Source organism: Eulemur rufifrons, chromosome 14 (assembly GCF_041146395.1).
Source record: "Eulemur rufifrons isolate Redbay chromosome 14, OSU_ERuf_1, whole genome shotgun sequence".
NCBI lineage: Eukaryota > Metazoa > Chordata > Mammalia > Primates > Lemuridae > Eulemur > Eulemur rufifrons.
This window is the reverse complement of record NC_090996.1, coordinates 34,695,633-34,717,996: the sequence shown is the minus strand read 5'-3', so window position 1 is coordinate 34,717,996 and position 22,364 is coordinate 34,695,633. Positions and strand designations below refer to the sequence as shown.

At 60.7% G+C, this 22,364-nt stretch overlaps 1 protein-coding gene across 1 annotated transcript; it reads left to right on the top strand.

The window, feature by feature from the left end:
- Window positions 1-396: 396 nt before the first annotated feature.
- Window positions 397-22,255, top strand: KCTD5 (potassium channel tetramerization domain containing 5). Its single transcript, XM_069486260.1, has 6 exons — window positions 397-676; window positions 10,575-10,683; window positions 12,740-12,831; window positions 14,126-14,221; window positions 16,135-16,260; window positions 20,845-22,255. Exons 1-6 carry the CDS (start codon window positions 425-427, stop codon window positions 20,872-20,874), a joined length of 705 nt encoding a protein of 234 aa, XP_069342361.1. The 5' UTR covers window positions 397-424; the 3' UTR covers window positions 20,875-22,255.
- Window positions 22,256-22,364: the final 109 nt, after the last annotated feature.

Below are 22,364 nucleotides of genomic sequence, written 5' to 3'. Positions count from 1 at the left end.
TCCCAAATATTTGTGCTTCAGGTGTAGTTACCGGATGATGAATTTTCCTTGTATGCTCGGTAGTCTTGTAATAAAAGCATGTAGGGTGTAGACGTTCGCTGGCGTGCCTCTTCCTCTGACCGCGGACTGGAGCGGGATCGGCGTCCACGCGCCGCTCCTGCGAGCTGAGGCCGGCGAGCCCCGCCGAACCCGAGGCCACGCTCCGCCGCTAGCCTCCCGCGTCGGCGCCGGGGCCACAGGCAGCCCGCTCCGGCCGGAAGGGGGCACGACCGGTCGCTTTTCCGGACCGGAACTTCCGCCGCCCGCGTGACGCCGGGCGGGCGCTTTACGAGGGCGGACCTGGGGGCGGGACAGCACTCAGGGGACGGTATTAAAGGCCGGACGCTTCCGGTAGAGGGGAGCTGTGGCGGGGCTTGCTGGGATCATGGCGGAGAATCACTGCGAGCTGCTGCCGCCGGCCCCAGGCGGCCTCGGGGCGGGGCTGGGGGGCGGCCTGTGCCGCCGCTGCAGCGCGGGGCTCGGCGCCCTGGCCCAGCGCCCCGGTAGCGTGTCCAAGTGGGTCCGGCTCAACGTCGGCGGCACCTACTTCCTCACCACCCGGCAGACGCTGTGCCGGGACCCGAAATCCTTCCTGTATCGCTTGTGCCAGGCCGACCCCGACCTGGACTCGGACAAGGTGAGGGCCGCGCGGGCCAGCCGGGAGGGTCGGGCCGCCCTGGCCTGCGGTCCGTCGCACACCCCCTGCTCGGCGCCGAGGAGACCTCAGCGGGAGCGGGCCACTCTCCTCCGGCTCCGAGCCTCGCGCTACCTAGTCGCCAGCTCGACCCAGTCTCCCTCCGACTCCCTGGGCCGGGGAAGGAGAGGATGGCGCCCTGGCACCCACCGCCCTGGAGGATCCCCAGTCGCTTTACCTTGGGGTGCTTCTCTCTCTCTTGCCCTCTCTGCTCTTCGGTGGAGGAGGTTTCCTAGACCCCGGACTTTGCTTTGGATCTACTTTTTCTAACTAAAGTCTTCGGCCCGGGTGTGCGAACACCTTCTGCGTCCCAGGGTACTTGCTGGCTCTGGAAACGGAACACTTGCGTTTGTCTTTCGTTTTACACTCCGGACGTTTGAATTAACGTTGGCGTGGGGGTTGACACGGGAGGCCCTCTTCTCCCAGTGACTTGCATTTAGAGAGTTGGCACTCTATCCTTTGCATTCACGACACGCACCCACTCAGAAGCTCTCAGAAAGTGCTATACGTAGTATGATTTTCCGAAGGGAATATTGCTCTTCTTAAGGGGTGGCTTAGGATGTCAGGGAGAGGCCAGGTAGGGAATCTTCTTCAATCAGCATTTTAATTAGCTTTGTTTTCTCACTACCCTCGCAAAAGGATAGGAATTCCCAGGTTAGTTTGCAACTTGTCTTTCATCAACTTAAATGTGCATACTGTAATTTGCAGTATTACTGCAGATTATAATAGAAACTGTTTTGATTATTACCATTATTTTACAAGAGTTGTGTGGAAGAGGGAGTGCTACAAGGTTGAAACTCGGAGAAAAGCATGTTTGAAGAAAAATTGTTACCTATATTTATCCTAGGCATTTCACAAGCTGTGTACTAACTTCGCTGGGTCTTTCAGTTGAGCCTGCGTGATTGCACTTGGCTTTGCGCCTTGCCAGCCTGACGCCGCTGTGCCTGAGACTTCCCAGAAAGATTCGGATCCCTCTTCAAGTTTGTTTGTGGTTGGTTTTTTTTTTTTTTTTTTTTTTTTGACAGAGTCTCACTCTGTTGCCCAGGCTAGAGTGCTGTGGCGTCAGCCTAGCTCGCAGCAACCTCAGACTCCTGGGTGGGCTCAAGCGATCCTCCTGCCTCAGCCTCCCAAGTAGCTGGGACTACAGACATGCGCCACTATGCCCAGTTAATTTTTTCTATATGTTTTTATTTGTCTCTCTAATTTCTTACTATTTTTAGTAGAGACGGGGTCTCGCTCTTGCCCAGGCTGTTCTCAAACTCCTGAGCTCAAAGGAGCCTCCCACCTCGGCCTCGCAGAGTTCTAGGATTACAGGCATGAGCCACCACGCCTGACCCCTCTTTAAGTTTGAGAAGCCTGACAAACCATTCTCAACGTGGCATGACCTTATGATCAGGAAATGAGAACTCTTGAGTTACTGCAAAACAATCGTCGTGGGTAGAAATTAGGGTTTGAGATGCCAACACTCCTGTGGTGCACCTTCCTCCCACAACCCCCGCTCCACCCCAGCTGTTTCCATTGCTTATTTGACCGAGCTCTCTGCTCTTAGAGAATTGACCTAGCAGAAAATGACAGTCATCTCCAGGATGGAAATAGGCTTTTGTTAGCTATGATTTTCTTTTTATAGTGTGGGTGTGTGTTTTACTGTTTGGTTTTCTTTTTGAACAATGTGTCATAGTGGTCATTTGCCTGCCTTGCTACTCAAGCATTCCTGTTTTGTATGTTAAATTAGATTTTAAATTGCTCTTGTCCATTGGGCTCTTTTGAGGCAATGGCTGTCTATTCAGCACTGGAACAGTTGATTCTGAGCCGATTAATTTTAGCACGGTTAAGCCAATTCATCCCTTTATTTTGCTGTCTCTTAAGACCACTTTCACAATTATGCTTTACTGCAGGAATCCTGGGGGGGTGGGTAGTTAATCTGTCAGAGCATATCCGTATTGTAGCTGCCTTTTTCGTCGTCATCCATTTAACTACATTTGATCTCCAAATTGTGAGTCCAAAATTCAGAACAATGAAGGTGATACAGCAGATATAGTCTCTGTCTTGTAAAATAATTCATAGTAAATAAGGCTAGTTTTAGGTACAGATAACTTGCCAGAAAAAGTACTGCTAATTCACATTAGTCATGCTAAAGTGTTTTACTTATAAATGAGAAAATGTATAAAATGCTCTATGTTCTCAGTTTTGGTTTTTTTTCCTTCTTCTTTTTTTTTTTCTGCCTGTGGTTCTGATGAAAGACTGTCCCAGGAGATTCCGCCTAGATAATTAAATTGTGAGAGAGGAATCTAAGGAGGAGGGTGGAGGGGAAGGGGTGTCAGAAGTGGGAGGTCACTAATTACATGGTGGAAGACAAACAAACAGGATGTTGATTCACACGTGTAATGATCTCCAAGCCCTGACCTCAGAGTTGAGATTAAGGAAAGGCTACCTGGCTTGGTTTCCTGGAGTCCAAGCTTGAGCGTGGTCCTGGTGGGAGAGTCTCTGCCCAGATTCCACTAGTGCTTGCTGAGCACCTGGCTTGTAGAATGTGCTCTGGACAGGACCTGGGTGGCAGATTTAAGGGGGAGGAATCCCCAAGAAGCTGCAGAACTTGAGGAGCCTGAGGGGTCGGGAGAGCACCCTGCTAAAGCAGATTGGTGGGGAGGGGAGCTATAGACAGGCAGGTTGTTAGGGGAGTGCAGAATGCCACACACATTAGGGGCTGGCTTGACTGCCCTCCCCGCCCCACATCTAGGCTTCTAGGCTGCAACTGCCCCCTCCGGGTCTTCGGGGCCCAGCTGTAGACCCACGGCCTGCCATGACCCCTGTTCCCAAACCCTTAGCCTTTCGTCTCAAGAGCCAAAGGGCGACTCAAGGCTGAGTGTGAATGCTCACTTCCCCCTGCGACTTCCTCCAGCGGTACTGTGGCTGTGCTGTACATTTCAGTACCTGCTCATCCGTGTCATTTTCTCTTCCACCTTGTCCTTAGGGGCAGGCCAGATGGAATACTCCTTCCCAAAGTCTTGATTCGTTTTGGTTGTGTATCTTTGTATGCTATGCCACCCGGCCCACGGGCAGTATTGGAAACCAAATAGAGTTGGTTTCTAGCAGACCCGGCCCCTGCTTCGGTGCGGAGGTACTTTGGAAGTTGAAGGGAAATGGGAAATGCCAATTTATGCTGCGAAACCACTCAGTTTGAGGAGGATTGGAGGAGAGTTCAGTCTCTGCAGCTGAGCCAGGCCTGGAGGAAACTGCTGGTTGCACAAACTTTCACTCTTTGAACAGGGCCGTGGTCCCAGCTTCAGTGTTGCAGACATGGTGGCATTTGATGGGTCCCTGGAGAGGTGGGACAGTCACAATGCTGCTGACAACGGTGCACTCAGTGTTGGCAAGACTTTTAGTGTTGGAAGGATAGGAAGGAAACTTTCCAGACGGGGCTAACTGATGGGGAGTACTGTCTTTGAAGCTGCTTGGCAGGAGAAGCGCAGGGATCGCTGGAGTGGAAATGGCAGGTTCCGTTCCGTGTAACTGGTGCTGGGGACAGTTGTGTTGGCCTCAGTGCGAGTCGTGAGTGGGCGTCAGAGACGCTGATGCATTTTGTTTCACACTTCAGCTGAGGGTGTCGCGCTGCGCATGTGCTTCACCCCGGCCGTGAGTGTGGTGTACTCGCGACGTGAGCGGATGGTCCCTGCTAGTGCTGTGGGCTCCCTGCCCCTACCCCGCCGCAGCAGGTTCCCGTCCTCTGTGACTCTGTGGTCACCTCTCTACAAGGCACCTCGTTTGAAAGCCCCTCTGACCTGAGCCAGGCCACAAGTCAGAGCTGTAAGTACCTGAGAAAAGGACTTGCTTTTTGTGATAAAAATGAACCTTCCCAGGCCGGGCGAGGTGGCTCACGCCTGTAATCCTAGCACTCTGGGAGGCCGAGATGGGCGGATCGTTTGAGCTCAGGAGTTCGAGACCAGCCTGAGCAAGAGCGAGACCCCATCTCTACTAAAAATAGAAAGAAATTATATGGACAGCTAAATATATATATAGAAAAAATTAGCCGGGCATGGTGGTGCATGCCTGTAGTCCCAGCTACTCGGGAGGCCGAGACAGGAGGATCGCTTGAGCCCAGGAGTCTGAGGTTGCTGTGAGCTAGGCTGACGCCACGGCACTCACTCTAGCCTGGGCAACAGAGTGAGACTCTGTCTCAAAAAAAAAACTTAAAAAAAAAAAAAAAAATGAACCTTCCCGTGAAGAGCTTGTTTTGGGGCCCGGGGCCTTCGGGCATTCTTGCCCTCAGACACCTGAGGTTGGCCAGGGGGAAATGGTTGTCTTTCTGCCCGCTGCAAATGCAGCCTTCGGTTGCTCCAGTCCGGCAGGGCAGTGACTGGTCTTGCCTGAGAGCACGGAAAACTCTGGTCCGCCTGCCAGTGTGTGCAAGTGAAGTTTCGTGGGAACACAGGGATGCGCATTTGCTCATGGCCCCAGTCCTATACACGGGTGTGCACTGGTACGGCACCCACGTGGGGGTGCGCCCACATCCCTCCCCAGCATCGTCTTTGTCCTGCGGGGTTCTGGCTGCTTCCGGGGTGGGCTTCCATGGTCTTTGGACTTGTTCTGTGAGTCAGGCTGGGGTGGCAGTTCTGGAGGTCACGCTCTGGGCCGGCTCTTTGTTGCCCAGGGGCCGTGTAGGGTTTTCAGTACAGGTAAGGGAGGGGCTGGCACGCTGAACGCTGGGCAGTCGTCAGGGAGGAGGAAGAGGGTGGGCGAGGGAGCGAAGGAGCTGAAGGCTGCCCTTCAGCCCCGAGAGGAGGAAGGGAGGACTCTGCACTCGGTCTGCTGCACGGGCGTGTGGGGAGAGCAGAGGCCACCTAGCAGGAAGCCAGGAGGGCGGTGGCTGTGGGGACAGCTGGTCAGGAGGGCTTGGGCACCTCACAGCTACAGGTGAACCCCTGGCTCTGGTGTCCTGTCTGCAGTGTGTCCTGGGATGAGGTCCTGCCTGCCAGCACCGAGGGGTAGAGCCTGGTGGCTGGAGGGGCCTCGCCCCCAGGCCTGCAGGGCCACTTCTAGGGGGTGTTTGCAGCCAGGGAGCCTGGGTTGTTCCTGTGTGGGCCTCTGCCCTGTCATCACGTTTCCTGCCTATTTTCTGTTTTGTTTTATTTATTTGTTTATTTTTAGTTTAGAGACGGTCTCCTGAGTAGCTGGGACTATTGGCATGCCACTACACCTGGCTAATTTTTCATATATTTTTTTTTTAGAGATGGGTTCTCTCCGTATTGCCCAGGCTGGTCTTGAACTCCTGACCTCAAATGATCCTCCCGCCTCAGCCTCCCAGAGTGCTGGGATGACAGGCGTAAGCCACCACACCCAGCCTTGCCTGTTTTCATTTAGTTGTTTTTCTAATGCCAGCGGCTTTGTGTTAAGCACCCGCTTACACCTGGATGGTAAGGAGTGTGATACCGGTTGGGAACTCATTTGTAGGTTTTCTGTAGCTAGAGTGTCCCTAGGGAGGAAGCCACCTGAGAAACCTCGTGGGTGGACATGCCCTTGCCTGTGTCATGGATGTTCACAGCAGCTGCGACCTGCACAGGTGGCCTGCGCGGCAAGCAGCATCTGCCTGACCGTCACCGTCCAGCCTTGGGCTGACCCAGTGCCTGCTTTTGTCTGTGGCACAGTCGGTGAGACCTCCGCTCCTAAGAGGGTTCCTGCTCTGCTGAGCGAGACGCGGCACTCTGAAGCAGACCTCGGGCTTCGGGGAGGTGGGAGAACCGACCTCTTCCCAGAGAGGCCCCAGGAGCCCTGTGAGCTCCTGTGAACAGGCCCCAGGAGCAACGGAATCGGTTTCAGTGCAGGGTCTGCGTGAGGCCTCGCATGCACCAGCCTCACTCCTCACTGCCTTTCCAAGGCAAGTGGCTGTGTCGAGGGATGTGGCCTGGGGGACAGGTGCTCTGCCAGGCAGCAGGGTCGGGGTAGAGAGAGCTGCTGCCAGGGTCTGACCGTCGCCTAGTAGAGCGGCCAGGGCTCATGCCGCCCCTCTGAGCATGGCTTTCCTGGCCAGAAACCTGCTGAGGGCGCCGCTCTGGAGCTGGGGAGGGGTGTACGGGGCCCAGCCCACCTGCTTTCAGGAGGTGCATTGCTGAGGTCCAAGCAGGTTGGCTGTGGAGCCTCCCTCCGTCTCAGCACTACTGGTCGGGGGTCTTGGGGGGGTGCCCGAGGCGTGGGCTCAGCCCCACCTTTGCTCACTTACTGCTCTCGAGGAGACAGCTTTGGGTGCCCAACCCCAGCATGGCCAGGGCTCCACCTCTGTGCCCCATGGCTGGCGGCTCAGGCTCAGGGCTGCTTCCCCCTGGAGACAGGTGGCTCGGCCTCGCTGGTGGGCCCATCGATGCCAACTTGGGCACAGCCATGCTAGGTCGGACGCTGATTCAGTGAGAAGTGGGGCAGATCAGTAAAGGAAAACGATATGTCGAGAAAGCAGTCTTAATTCTGGCTGTTTTACAAAAGAACACAACAGACCTTCCCCACTACATAAATGTGGCACGTGCTTGTTACATAAATCGTGGGAAGGACAGGAAGAGGAGGGAAGAAGAAAGTGCCTCGTGTCTGGCCGGCCAGCCGCAGTCTGTGGGTCGGGTCCCGGCTGCCTCTCTTCCGCGCCTGTTTGGCTCCATGCGTGGGCCACACGAGTTGCAGGCGCCTGGAGCAGGGTGCCGGGCTGTGGGCAGGCGCAGGGCTGGGCCTCTGTCCTCCTCTGGCGCTGCGCCGACACCCCAGGTAATCCTGTCACTGCATTTGCGTACGTACGTGAGCCTGAGACTGACACTCTGAATTCTGGATGTTTTACATTTCTCTGTTCTTTATTTTTCTTTATTTCTGCATTAGGATGGAGGCCCCAAGCTGCATTACCCATGTTAGGACACGAGGTGCTGAGGGCCCTGGGCGGGTTCCTGCCTGGGGCTGGGCTGGTCAGCGCTGTCCTTAGGTGCCAGTGCCACGAGCAACCCTTGCTGACTCTGTGACAGTCCGGGGCCTGCGTCTCCCCCAGCTTGGAGCGCTGAGAGGCCTGGCCGTGCGTGCACCCAAGCAAGGGTCAGGCCTCAGCACAGACTAGTCCCAGTGGGATTTGGGGGTCTTGAGTTAGGAACTTGGAGAAGTTGAAATCTCCCACTGAAGGCTTTGAAGAGCTCCCCACCACTGCCCCGCTCCGGGCTCTGCCGGCCCTGGCCTGCCCCTTTGCCCGGGCAGCGGCCTGGTTTCTGAAGGAAACCCACGCCGTTGGAGGAGTCCACAAGAAGAAACAGGCCAGAGAGCTCTGATGTGACACCACAGAGGAGACAGGTTTGGAATTTTCTTCCATGGGCATGGCCTGCCCTGAGGCCATTGACTCTTCAGCCTGGGGCAAGCCCTCGCTCTGCTGGGGTCCTGAGTCCTGGTGGTGTGGGCTCTGCGGCTTCAGTTCCTGAAAGAGCCTTGGGGGGTGGCAGCTGGAGCCTGGGGACACCCTGAGGTCTTCAGGCTCAGAGAGTTGAGTGATGTGGGAGGAACGTGGTATGAGGGTCCCTGACTGAAGCCCACTCTCTTGGAGGTCGGCCTGAGCAGCAGGCGTGTCTGGAGTGGCCGGCAGGTTCTGGAATGCCCCAGAGCTGGGGTGTGTTCCTGAGGGCAGGAGGGCGCTGGCTCTGTCCTGGTGAGGACAGCAGTGGCATCTTGGACCCTTTCGTCTCATCTTCTGGGTGTCTCTGAGGGGCTGTTCCTGTAAAGTCTCCTCTTATGTGGAAGCAGGTGTGGGTCCCCACGCAGTGCCAACTTGCCTGTCCCTGGACAGCTAGGAGTTGGGCACACAGGCTGGCACAGGCTGGGGACCTGAGCCTGCACCACAGTGTCGGGAGGGCTCACCGGGGCTGCACAGCCCAGCCCACCGTGGTCAGAAGGTCATGCACAGCCACCACAGTCTCACTTCAGGGGCCCTGAGGAGGTGCCATTGCCCCAGCTGGTGAACTTGGCCTTGAAGAGCCCCACGTCCCATATTTGGATGCATCCTGCCCTGGGCCAGGTGTGCTCTAGGCTGAGGCCAGACCGCAGCAGGAGTTCCTGCCAAGCACCCGCCGGCAAAGCCACCTCCCAAAGGGGCTCACCTGCCCGTCTCCGTGTCTTTCCAGCATTGCAGGCCTGGGTCCCTGTGGGCGCCTCCCGTGGCTCAGGGCACTAGTGGCGCTCGGTACTCTCTTTCCTCTTCTGCTGGGTCCCAGTAGCCAGTAAGATGCCTGGCGCCACCTTTGCCAAGGGGTCCTTGCTCGCCAGCCGGGCGCTGCTGTGGGTGCGGGACATGGGTGGTGGACACAGGCCTGGGCACCCCTGGTGCTTGTAGCTGCCCTCGTCCCATTTTACTCAGAAGAAACCGAGGCGCGGGGTGCCCACCGTCTGACCCCCTGAGGCCAAGCCCGGAGGCTGAGGCCGTCGGTGACAAGGGGGCTCCTGGGTTTGTCCGGGCGGAGATGATCCTCCGCCTGATCAATATGATCTCCCCTTGACCTTCGGCCAGCAGCCTGTCCAGATGTTCTGATGTCACACGGTGGACACGCTCCCTTCGTGGGGTGGGGCAGGGAGGAGCCCTGCCCCGGTGGCAACCCCGCCTTTCTCTCCAGACTGGCCCCAGAAGCAGGACTGCCAAAGTGTCCTTTGTCCGGAAAGTGCTCTGCGTAGTCTTAGGCTTTGCTTGCAGAACAGTAGGGGTGTGGAGGGTCGGGAGAAGAGCCTGGGGTCTGGGCTGGGAGGCAGGACCCCCGAGGGCACCTCCAGGAATACAGGTGTGGGGGCCCGTGGGTGGGGGAGGCTCTGGCCTGTGCTTCCTGAGCCGGAGCGGACACCGAGGTGGAGCTGGAGGGTCTGTGTGGGGCAGGGCCCGTGGGGGGAGAGAAGGGGCACAGGGGTGCTCAGGCCACCAAGGCTCCCCGCTCCAGTGCCCCCGTGTTTGGAGCTCTGGTTGGTTTCTCTCAGCCACAGTGCTGCGTTGTCCCTTTGACCTGAGAAGAGCAGGTTTTTATAGCTTCTGTGGTGGGCTCTGGGGAAAAAAACACTTGGAATCATGAGGTTTTACTGCCCCAACTGCAGTTTGATATCCATGAATGAAGAACAGGGTCCTGACACAGCCTGTAGCTAGGTGGTCGAGACGCCTCCAGCCCGCCCAGCAGCAGCGCCGGACGCCGTCCTCCTGAGTCCTGGTGCTCTCCGCGGAGCCCGGCGTCCTTGTGGCCTGCACCTGCTGAGGCCTGACCGAGCCGGGGGAGCCGCTGTCTGGTCAGGGAGGCCACGTACACCCTCTGATTGTGGACGGACTTTCTCTCCTGAGCACTTGGCCATGGCCTTGCTGAGGAAAGCTGGGCAGGCCCCTGGGGAGGCGGGCCTGCAGGAGGGAGGGTGTGGGTTCTTGACATCTGTCCAGGGAGAAGCCAGGCGCCAGGAGGGCAGGCCCTGGCTGGGGAGGCCGGTGTCTGGAGCAAGCTCTGGGGCTGCCTTCCAGAGCATCTGGTGGGGGAGGGTCTGCGCCTGGGGCCGTTCCCGCGCTTCCTTAGAGCTGTAAGGAGAAGGCTCCTCCACCATCGCCTCACCTTGGGGCCAACACAGGCACGTCCTCTTGATGCAAACAACTTAAAACTTGCCTTGGACTTGCCACGGTGACAGGCTAGCCTAGAGGCTGCGCCTGGCAGGGCGAGGCAGCACCACGTATGGGTTCCCCAAGGTGCCCCGGACGTGGGTCCCGTTTGGGGCGACCCTGATGCCTCTGAAACTCTTTGATACCAGTCGCCTGACCTTGGTTTAGCTGCGGGAACTCTTGGTTTCTCATCTAGGACTCACGGTGTCTTGTTTGTTGCAGGATGAAACAGGTGCCTATCTAATCGACAGAGACCCCACCTACTTCGGGCCCGTGCTGAACTACTTGAGACATGGGAAGCTGGTCATCAACAAAGACCTCGCGGAGGAAGGTGAGCTGTCCTTCTGCACAGATGCCTGAGCTTTGGGGGCAGGGGACCCAACGATGGTACTGATGGGTTTAAGATGTAGACCTGGCCGGGCACGGTGGCTCACGCCTGTGATCCTAGCACTCTGGGAGGCTGAGGTGGGAGGATAGCTCGAGATCAGGAGTTTGAGACCAGCCTGAGCGAGAGCGAGATCCCGTTTCTACTAAAAATAGAAATTAGCTGGACAACTAAAAATATATAGGAAAAATTAGCCGGGCATGGTGGCGCATGCCTGTAGTCCCAGCTACTCGGGAGGCTGAGGCAGGAGGATTGCTTGAGCCCAGGAGTTGGAGGTTGCTGTGAGCTAGGCTGATGCCACGGCACTGTAGCCTGGGCAACAGAGTGACAGTCTGTCTCAAAAAAAGCCAAAAAAAGATGTAGACCCCTCTGTCTGGAGCCCACTGCCGGTCTCATGAGGCCACGACGAGACAGACACCTGTGAGCCTCCTAGCAAGGTGGGAGGGCCTGAGCCGCACTCCCTGGCCACAGGCCTTTTGAGGGCTCTGTCTTTCAAGTGTCTCGTTATTGACTCCTGCCAGGGTGGGGGCTCTTCCTGGGGAGACCGTGGGTTCTCACAGTGGTCCAAGGCCTGGGTTAGGATGTACCTGCTGAGTCTCGTAGGTGTGCCTCAACCCTGGCGTGCCCGGCCTGCTCTCCTGCCAGGACAGCTTGAGGGTGGCGGGCATCTCTGTGCCATCAGCAGTTGCTGTGCCACATTCCCACTGGTCACAGCACACAGGGTGGGACACCCACACGAGCGCTGCCTGGCCTCAGGCCTGAGGCTGCCAGTCCGCGTGCTCCCGCCTGGGCTCGGGCGAGCCGGGGAGGCCTCGTTCCTGAAGGCCCCGTGAGGTCTGGGCGCCTTTGCTCAGGCGTGGCTCCAGCTCCTCCGGCCCTGGCCACGGCTCTGGAATGATCCTTCCACGCCTGCTGCGTCTCCGTTTCTTTCCTCGGCTTTGGGATCTGCCCCCTTCTCTCGAGTTCCGCAGCCCCCAGGGTTGCTGGTGCTGCTGCCCAGGGTCTCTGCGCAGAGGCTGTGAGGACACTCTGTGTCCACTTGCGTTGTCTTTGGCAGCGAACCGTTGTCACACACCGCTTGCTTGGGGGCGGGTCCTGTGTGCTGTGTGTGCAGCTGCACGGTGGCACCTGTCCCGAGCGAGGCTTGCTCAGCTCGGGCGCTGCACGCACGTTGCGCCCGCCCAGTCTCGGTGGCCGCCTCTGACGGGCCTCGGCCGTGGCCGCGGTGAGGGAGCCTGGCACTGGAGCATCCGGCTGGGTGGGATGCCCTGGGGATGACGCTGTGGGTCTGGGGACAGGGAGTCTGTGCTTCCTGGGTGGCTCGGTTCCCAGTGGCCCTGACCTGAGTAGGTCACCGTGTTGTCCTGAGCTGTCATGTGCTACTCGCAGCTTCCGTTTGGAGGGCTGAGGAAATTGAGCAGACCAGGAGGGTCCCTGAAGCAGGGTCCTCGGAGTCTGTCCTTAAGGATTCCTGGGAGGGTTCAAGGTCCTAGATGTGGCGTGGCTCAGTGCTGGGAGGGTCCCGGAGCTGAGAGACCCTCTCAGCCGGCCACGGTCTTGCCTTTCCTGGGAAACTGAGGTGCCGAGTGACTCAGATGCGTGCAGGAGGCACCTGGCCAGGCCTGAGCCCCACATCTCCGACCCTCGGCCCAGCCACAGGCCGCGTGCAGCAGGAAGAGCCAGCACAGGATAGGCAGCCTCTGGGCTGTGGAGGGACGTGCGGGCTCCGCTCCCCGATGTGTGTGCACCCAGCGTGGATGTGCGCCGAGCCGCCTTTGAACCAGCTGTTCTGCACCTAGTGGGTTGTTTTCGACCTTCTGCCCGGAGCCCGGGGGACTTGCCGCTTGCCGGTGAGCGTCTGGAGTCTGCCAGGACGGGGCCGGAGGATCCTGCAGGCCTCGGCTGGGCCTGGCCGTCCATGGTGGGCAGGACGGGCACGAAACATTTATTCCTTGGCTTGGTCTGGTCTGCTGAAAGTTACCGTTGGTTTTCTCTATTCCAGGAGTATTGGAGGAAGCAGAATTTTACAACATCACCTCATTAATAAAACTGGTAAAGGACAAAATTAGAGAACGAGACAGCAAAACGTCACAGGTGAGACAAGTGACGAATGGGCCGGAAGCCTGCAAGGCCTAGCAGAGGTGGCTCCCTCTCCAGCCGCCCCGGCTGCTGGGCAGCCTCCAGCTTGGGGCCTTGGGACGGGGGCTGGCGCTGTCCTGCCGATCCCTCTGTCACTGTCTTAGTGCCCAATGACCCTGCCGTCCTGCCTGCTCCCCTGGCGGCACCGTCTGGCTCTGCCTGGCCTACCGTGGGCAGCCCGGCTCCTGGGGGAAGGGACAGCACCGGCGCGAGCCTGAGAAAGGCTGTGGAGGAGGGGAGGGCCATGAGGGTCGGGGGAGGCCTCTGAAGGGGGCGTGCAGGCAGGGGACCGGCCTGAGGGCGATGGCGGGGGCCCTGGGCTTGGCCTGACTGGAAAGGAGGGCGGTGCTGAGTGCCCCCCCCCCCCCCGGCCCACGCGGGAGGGAGAGACCCTGCTCTTGGGTCCTGGTGCACAGTCACACCAGCAGCCAGTCTTACTCGCTGTCCTGCAGATGGAGGCACTGAGGCTGTGTGACTGGGAGACCAGTGTGTGACTTTGTCACTGCGTGTCCCTAGTATGAGTCACGGCCTTAACATCAGGGACCGGGGCTCCTGAGGCCCTTCCCCCTCGATGTCACATGTCCTTACCCGTGTTCCACACTGTGCTCGTGGCTCGTATGTGCAGCTGCCTCCTCTTGCCTGATTAGCAGCCCATGAGGGCAGAACTGTGTCCGGGCGGCTCTAGGACCAGAGCCCGCCTGGGTCGCAGCGCAGTGACTGCGAGCAGGCTGTGGTCAGGAGACAGATGCAGTTTCAGGGAGCCAGTGCAGCTGGGGGCGCGTGTCCGAGCTGCTGTGCCTGTTCCAGAGCTTCCTGCCGCGGCAGGAGGCAGGTTTGGGCAGCATCGCCCCAGGCCCTCCTGACGCTCCTGTCCCCCAGGTTGGCTCAGAGGCTTCCTGTCGTCCATGTGGCGCAGACACGGACACTCTTGAGTATTCCTGTCTAGCCACAGGTGTTCTGGGATTTCAGGAACATGACTCATCTTATTTTGGAATTTAGAAATAGAAATATTTTTGGAGGCAAACGAGGAACAGAAAACAGCAGCTGCTGCAGGCCGAGCCTTTGCTTCTGTGGACGCGTGCGGGTTGCTTTGGGCCCCGTGACCCGAGCTGAGAGATGGAGCACGAGCCTCGGCCTCACTCGGGCCCCTGGAAAGCCTCCCCGAGTCAGCGCCTGGGCAGGGCTGCTCGGCTGGGGACAGGAGCGCCAGGTGGCATGGCCTGGTCTCACTGCGGCTGTGTTCTTGCAGGTGCCCGTGAAGCACGTGTACCGCGTGCTCCAGTGTCAGGAGGAGGAGCTCACGCAGATGGTGTCCACCATGTCTGACGGCTGGAAGTTCGAGCAGGTGAGGGGCCGCGGCTGGGCTGACAGCCCTCGGTGCCGCCGAACTTCTCCTTACAAAGGCCCCAGGTCTTCGGGGACCGGCCGAGGCACTCACCTCCTGGTGGCTCCTGGAGACGCAGGACTTGCTTTGCGGCCTCCGGGCCTGGGGGCTCACAGACAGCAGCCTGCGCGGTCCTGGGTGGACTCGCCTGGGAGTTGGGTGGTGCCGGAGGGCATCGTGGGTCCTGCCCCGGCCCGACCCATGTCCTCCCTCCTCCTTCCTGACGCTTTCTCTGTGGCTCTTCCTGTCACTGCAGCCCATCCTTCTGGGGGCCACCTTTCTGTGCTCTGACACCCCCGTGTGTAGCCTGGCCCTGCGCCCGCTCCTGCTGTGGGCAGTGGCGTTCTGCTGTCCTGCCCGCCCGTGCCAGGGAGAGGCTGCTGGCTCTGAGCGGTTGTCCCTCCTGCCCCTCCGGTCTTGCCCGCCCAAGTCAGGTCGGGGCTGGGGGCTTTCACGAGTGCCACGGGCAGCCCTGCCGTGTCAGTGCAGGGCGTGGCTTTCCCCAGCGGCCTCAGCAGGAGGCGTGGCCTGCATGGTGTGAGCCGTGCCGTGGCACTGTGCTTCGTCGTCGGGAGCTCAGGACTCCGGCAGCGTGGGCTCTGGCTGGGGGTGCTTGCCTGCGATCTCGTCTCCGCTGTAGCCCTTCGTAGGCGGACACTGAGCTTGGGGACCGGGACCCTGTTGGTCTCCGCCCTGACAGTTGGCTCTGTCGCTCGCTTCTGTCTAAGGCAGGTTCTGTCCACGGCAAGGGGCCCTGCCAAAGAGTGTGGTTCCCCACGGCCCCTCCTCAGCAAGGCTTCCCTTTTCTTTGGGTCTTTTGAAATAGTGGATCACTCTGTACAGAGCTTGGAGTCCCCTTGAAATGTCACTAAAGACAAGTTCGGTCAGCATTTGCATCCACGCTCCATGCCGGACCCTGGGCTGGTGGGCAGCGGCTTGTCGGTGCAGGCCCTGTCCTGCCAGGGGCCGTGTTTCCCACGCTCTGACCCCATCAAAACTGTGCCAGACTCACAGGAACATCCCCTGCTGGCCGGAGAGCCGTGCCCACGGGGTGCTTCCTCAGTGGTGGCCACAGGAAGCTGTGTCACCCTTTCAGGACCCGTGAGAGGGCCTCACAGTGCCTGTGGCTCTTCTGCTGTCCGTGGCTTTTCTGGCCAGAAGGGAGGCCCTCCTGCCTCCTGGGCCCTCTGCCCACGGCCGGCGCCAGGATCTTGTCCATAGCTCTTCAGGGTGGATCCCAAATCCACTGCAGAGAGTGGGTGTCTTCCCCCTTCTTGAGCAGGCAGGTTGGCCCTCTGCCCCACGCGGCGTGTCTGGTGGCCTGGAGGGATGCGGGTGGGTTAGAGAGCCCGAGGGTGTGCCCACCGGGTCCCAGTGGGACCCATCCGGACTTTGAGGCACAGCTTCCCAGCGAGTCTTTCAGATTTTGCACCTGGGCCCTGGGCTTCTCCCTCCAGGTGGCCGGAGCCACTGGCCTCGCGTTCTCTGCCCTGCTAGGAGTAGGTCAGCCGCAGCCGTCCTGCTTCCCTGGGGAAGGCCTGGTGGCAGCCCCCCCCCATGTGCGCATGCTCCGCAGCTCCGTGCCGGCCCCACTGTCCTCCAGCCTTCCCCTGGCTGGTCGGTCACCGTGCCCTGTTTGCCCAGCTAGAAACACTAAGCAAGCTCTATCCCTGCGGCGGCTGTGCGGCTGCGTAGCGGCACAGGTGTTTCAGGAGTTTGTGTTCGGTGGGTTCCTTAACTATCTCCTGAAACCCGCCCTCAGTTTCCCCGAGGGCTGGCTGTCTCTGGTGTGGCTGTTTGCTGGCCGGAGCTTCCCTCGCGGTGGGCGTTGGAGCCAGCGCCTTTCACACGGGGCCTCCCACGTGTCTCCCCAGCTCGTCAGCATCGGCTCCTCCTACAACTACGGGAACGAAGACCAGGCGGAGTTCCTGTGTGTGGTTTCCAAGGAGCTGCACAACACACCCTACGGCACGGCCAGCGAGCCCAGCGAGAAAGCCAAGGTGAGCGCAGGCCCTGCTGCCCGTGGCTGCAGGTTGCCCTCCCGGTGGGCGGCTGGCCCTGGTGGCTGCCCCCACCTGAAGGGCAGGTTTTGGAAAGTTTTTCTCCTCAGAGTTTCCCTGTTTCTCACCATTGTCAGTAAGCCGGGTCCAGGCCTGCCACGGGCCACCCTCGCGTGACTCCTGCCTGGCCGGTCGGAGCAGGGTCTCCCGTGGAACGAGGGGTCTCTGAACACAGGCTCCCCTCGGGCGAGCTCTGCGGTTCCCTCCTGTCTCGCGGCACAGCTGGCCCGGAAGTGTCCCCTGGGCCTGCTGGCAGGGGCTATGCTTTTAAGAAATGCCCCTGTGGGCTGTTTTCTTGGGGGACCCAGGGATCCTCTGTTCCCAGGGGACTCCCACCCAGGGTGACCGTCGGACAGGCCCTGCGCCCATCCCCTGAGTGCATGGATGGGCTCTCAGGGCCAGCCGCTGCCTCACCACGTCCAGCCTGGTCTTGGGACGTGTGTTTAGTGTGTAATAGGGGCGTGTCCTGCGGGTCCTGTAATTCTTAGGTTCCACAGAGTGTCTGCCCACACGTGGCCAGCCCCCGTGTGGACTGGCACGGGCCCTGTCTCCTGAGCAGCCTGGTGGCAGCTGGGGAAAACAGAGGGAACCACCTGCCTCACTGGCTTTTGGTTTAGCCCTGTGGCCCTGCCTGCTGGTTACCCATTCTGGTGGCCTTTCCTCTGGGCATGTTGTTAAGGTTGGGGCTCCAGGACAGGACAGATGCATCTGAGCTTGCAGAATCTGCCATTGGCCTGGGCTAGCTCCGCCTGGCAGGACTCCTGGACCTCGGTGCCAGGCGTGGCGGGGAGCCTGCCGCCTGCTGAGGTGGTTTGGGGGGCTGGGAGGGGTCTAGCAGCGCCTGGGACACGGGGACAGGCCTCTCTGGGCCCACAGGTGACCCTGGTAAAGGCTCAGGCATTGCCAAAGGGCCTGTGGAGTGGGTGCAGGAAAAGGGCAGAACTGGAAGGGTTTTAACTGATGACATTAAACCCCGGACCCCTGGGGTGTCCTCAGACTCTTGGCTGAGGCCTCTGGCTGGCTGCCAGCAGCATCTGTTGCCAGGGCTGGCAGCCACCTGCCCAGGACCAACCTTGGGAGCCTTTCCAGGTCTTCCTTGGGGGGTGTGGGCTTGGGAGCAGGTGGAGTCACCAAGCGTGTCTCGAGGAGGCCGGGCCCATGGCCGCACTCTCACCACTTGGGACATGAGGATGCGTCCTCGCTGTGGCCACCCGGCCTGAGCTCCTGCTCCTGGGCTCCCGCAGGCTCGCTGCCTGTGCAGGTGCCAGGCCCAGGGACGTGCTTCCACCGAGTCTGGGGTCTAGAAGGTGGCCCCGGCTCCCCAGAGCCCCAAGCCTGGTCAGGAGCAGGCCCCTCTCTCTCTCTCTGAGCAGTTGCAGGGCTCTTTTATAAATCGTTTTATTTTTAGAACTTTTCATTTCTGGACTTAAATGGTTTTCATAACCAAGCTCACCAGGGCTCAGTTCCCTCATGTGGCTCTTCAGCTGCAGAGAGGACACATTCTGTGCTGTGAGGAAGCCCCAAGTGTGACCCCAGATCCCTCTGCTGTGGAAATGTGGCCCTGTTTTCTCTCCAAAAATACCTGGCTGTGAAGTGGGGCGGCCGCGCGTCTTCTAAATGGGGCAGCGGCTCCCGGGAGGCACAGCATGGTCCGGGCCTCTAGGGGCTGGGAAGGTCGGGGGCCAGAGCTGGAGGACGGGGGTTTGGGGCTCACCGTGTGCAGCCTGGCTGGGGCAGGGCTGATGTTCACAGGCAGCGAGTCTCTGCTGACCCTCCTCACTGGTGTCCCTGCAGCGTTTGGTGGCCTCCTCGTGTTGGGCAGCCTTTCCCCCCATTCAAGTTGGAAATGGTGGGAGCTGCCAGCAGAGGGACAGTCCACACACGGGCACCCTGGCTGCCAACACCAGCTGCCAGCACAGGGGCCCCGGAGCCACTGTCAGGTTGGAGAACTTGCTAGAAGGACTCGAAGACACAGTGAGAGCGGTTTGACTCAGGGCCCTTGTTCATTACAGAGGAATGGAGTGAGAGGCGTGGGGCAGAGGCCAGGAGCGGCCCCTGGGGTCAGCATGGGCCCTCCCGCCACCCACGGGGTGCTGCCTGCCAGAGACGCTGCTGGGCCCTGGTGCCCCGGCTGGTTCTGGGGCTCCCTCACAGCAGCACGACTGGTTGACGGACTGATCGCCGTGCCGAGTGGCTGACCTGGGCCTGGGTGCCTCAGAGCTGAGGCCCCACCCTCCGTCACCCAGCAGTGCGGCCTGTCCGGTGTGCCCCACGGCCCCCTCCTGTCAGAATGGCTCCAAGGGCGCCACCTCCAGGAGCCAAGGCCCAAGGCCAGGCCTCTTTCTGGGCGGGGTTTCCCCAGCGTGGCAGGGGGGCAGCTCTGGGACTCGGGGTACAGGCCCCCGTCGGCAGGTGAGGCTGTGGCCCGGGGCAGGACGGGCCCCTGCGCCCTCGCACTTTCCCCCGTGGTGTGGTCCGGGCGTGGGGGTCGGGCCCAGGGCTCCCGAGCCGCTGGGGGGCTTCCCTCGGGTCTGCCGAATCCCACCCTCACGTGTCTTCTCTCCACGACGCACGCTGCCCGCCCAGAGTGACGACGAGGACGAAGGTCATGAAGGGAGTGACTCAGATTAAGTGTAGATGTCATGGTGAGCTCTGCACCCTTGCGATTGACCCCTGCACCATAGACTCCCTGACCCTGTGACCCAGCCGACCCTTGGCCTCAGCGCCCCGTGTGTCTGTCCTGTGCCTAGAGTTAGCAGAACCTTCCGTGCTCGCGCCGACCGTAGACCCACAGTAGAGCTGCCTGCGGGGTGGGGGCTGTTGCTAGGATGCTGGGCACCGCGCTGTCAGTGTTCCCTCCGTGACACTGGGCAGGACGACAGGCACTAGCAGTGGGGGAGAGCCCTTTGTGCCAGCGGATGGCAGCAGGTGTGGACGCGGGGGTGGGGTAGGTTGGCTCGCTCCACCCCGCCAGCCCAGGGGGCCACCTCCTTGCCTGGCCACGGGGTGAAGGCCACACAGCAGATGGTGGACCCCGATCTTGGACGCCAGAGCCCAGGATGTCCTTGCTCTGCCTGAGCCCCCCAGGCCGGGGATGCCGCTGTCTGGTCCCAGAAGCCGTGTCAGCCCGAGGGGCGTTGGCTGTGGTGTGTGGCTCCCGGGTCCCCAGAAGCTGGTCCCTGCAGTTCGACGCAGGCCTCCCTGTGGAGGGTGGCCCTGCGTGGGAGCGTGCCCAGAAGAGGAGGGTCTCACCCAAACTCTGTCCAGGACAGACAGTGCTGTCCTGGCCTTGGGAGGAGGAGGACAGCGCTGTGGTGGTCACAGGCCCTGGGGCTCCTGGCCAGGTCGTCCCTGCTCAGTCTTGCTGACTTCCTCGGCCCGGTGCCCCCAGCTCGGCACGGGGCTGGTGATGGCTCAGGGCCCAGTGGGGGCAGCAGCAGGGTCACACTGTCACCCTGCTGCTGCCCCAGCGTGGTGGGGGGTGCCCTGCGGAGGCACTGGAGAGCTAGCAGGAGCCGTGGGCTGGGCAGGGACCTCCCGGGGACAGGCAGGGGTGACTGGAGAGAAGGTGCCATCTCTTGAGCCCTTCAGGACGAGCCTCGGGGAGGTGAGCTCTTCCTGCTGCCAACAGGCTCCCCGGGAGTTGTCTGGTGGGGGTCACCGCGCTGAGCCGTGCCAGGCTAGGCTCGTGGTGTCCTGTCCTCTGGCCTGGCAGTTGGCAGCCCAGGCCTCCCGGCAAGCTTGCCAGCTCCAAAGCTCCCCCGCTGGGGATGCAAGGTGGGCCCCCTGCACCTGGCCTGCAGGCTGCTGTGGCTCACTTTGCAGGTTCGGCTGAGCCTTTGCCAGTGCCCAGGCCTGTCCTCGGGGAGCCCCAGGCAGGCAGAGGTGGGGCTGGTGGGGGGGGGGTCAAGGTCGGGGAGGGATCCCTGGAGGGCCGTGTGTGTGGAGGTGGAACAGGGTGCAGGGTCGGGGTGTGGGCTGCAGGGGGCAGGGAAGGGGGGACAGGTCAGGACAGGGCCTGCTGAGGGGCCCCGGGGCCCAGCCACACAGGCCTGTCTGCGGCCTGGGCCCCTCCGGCGCCTAGTGAGTCCCCAGGTGAGCTCTGGCCCTTGGGCGGCAGCTGCAGGCTGAGAAGCAGGTGGGGGCCGAGGCACAGGGCTCTGAGCGGGATGGGGCAGGTGCCCTGGGGGGGGTCTTTGGGGTCTTGCCCCGGAGCTGCTCCCCTTGAGGGCCATGCCGGGGGTCTCAGGTTGGGGCAGGGGCAACAGGCTTGCCGAGAGGGAGGGTGTGTTGAGACGAGGAGCCGGTGGGGACTGGCGAGCCAGGGCGGGGCCTGTGCGAGTGGCGAGGGTGCCGTGGGCAGGAGTGCTGGCCCGCACACACTCCGGCTGGCCGGGCTGGGTTCCTCGGGCCCTGCGATGCCGTCTGTGTGTGTGGCCGACTCCGGGCCTGTGGGCTCTGCTCTCCGGCGCAGGCGCTTGGTCAGGGCCAGAGTCCTCATTCTCCGCATTCGGTGTCTTTCAGATTTTGCAAGAACGGGGCTCAAGGATGTGAGGGACACAGTATTGACAGCTGAAGAAATGAACTACTTTTTCCCAAGATGCAACGAACCGCCTTGTCCAGGAAGCTTGGCTGTGAGAAGAAACCTGCTTTTGATCATTTTCCTAGAGATCTGGGTGTGAATCCTTTTTTGCCTCTGAGGTGGGTGGTGAGAGACGGGCCCAGCTGTCCAAGGCCAGGCGTCCCCACGGGGAGGAGGCGCCGTGGCAAGTGGGCGCTGCCTCTGGGGGGCCTCGTTCTGATTTTTCCAAGTGCCACATGGGACCGAGGCAGGATGCTTCCGGCGAGCCCGTGTGGTCACCGAAGACCGTTTCAAGGGCAGCGTTCTTGGTGCTACGTGAACAGCCCCGTTGACGGCCGGCACACGCGGCCTCCGGTCTGGGCGTCCTCTGGTCACCCGCTCAGTGCCAGGCCCTGGTCCTCGGTCAGGGTGTGTTCATGTGACAGTTTCTCAGCCTGGGCAGCAGCTCCTGCCAGCGGTGGCTTCTGTGTCGTCACTACTTCCTGTGCGTTGCGGCCTCCTGCAGAAACAGGCTCCGCGCCTGCCCGGGCTGCTCCGCCGGACGGTCGAGGCTTCTCCGTTTGTATTTTCCAGGCGAGAGAACTTTGTGTCCCTTTTCTCAAGCGGGGGTGGTCTCCCGGGTGTCTATACTCCAGAGACGCCTACGCGTGTTGCTCCACGTGGACCGGCCCGTGACACCCTCCGGCGGGAGGTGGTGGCATTGCTCGCCCTCCCACCCTGGCTGGGGGGAGCCGGTGCCCGTCAGTGCCTTGCAGCGCCTGGGACGGAGGTCGGGCCGGCGGCCTGTGCACCGGCTTCCGGAGCCGCAGCTCGGGGTTGTGCTGACAGTTCGGGAGGTTTACAGCGCGTCACACACGCCTCTCGCCAGCTCTCGTTTTCTTTGTCTAACTATGCAGTCTTCTATTTCTGGGATGTTTGAGACTTTCCACAACCTGCCTGGGCTCCGCCACCTGCGAGGACCCCTTTAGACACCGCTGCCCGCGTGCCCGGAGCACGGACCTCTGCCGGCTGCGGGGACGCGTCAGGCCGGGACCTGGCTCGAACGAGCAAGCGCTTTGCCTCCTGGACTCGGCCTCCCAAGGGAGCTGCGCACACCGCCCTGGGGCTGCCCGCGCGCAGGTCAGAGGCTCTGACAACGTCTAGTGTCAAACGCTTCCGGAGACTTCCTGCCCAGGCCTCTTCCCCTCTCCTTGCCAATAACCTGAGTCACCAAGTTCTCCAGCACCTAGGACTTACCTCCTCCTTTTTGTAAGGTGTCTTGTATGTTGTTAAATGTTCGGCTTAAACAGTTCCTCACAGCCTCTGCACAGGGCAGGTGTGGCCGCCTGTCCTCCCCGCGGAGCGCCGGGGTGCGGCCTGCTCGCCGCTTACGTTTGGTTTAGGACTTTGACATAATAGATAGGCTTGTGGTTTTTTTAATTTAAAGATATTAAGACTTAATTCACTAAAATTTATTCTAAGG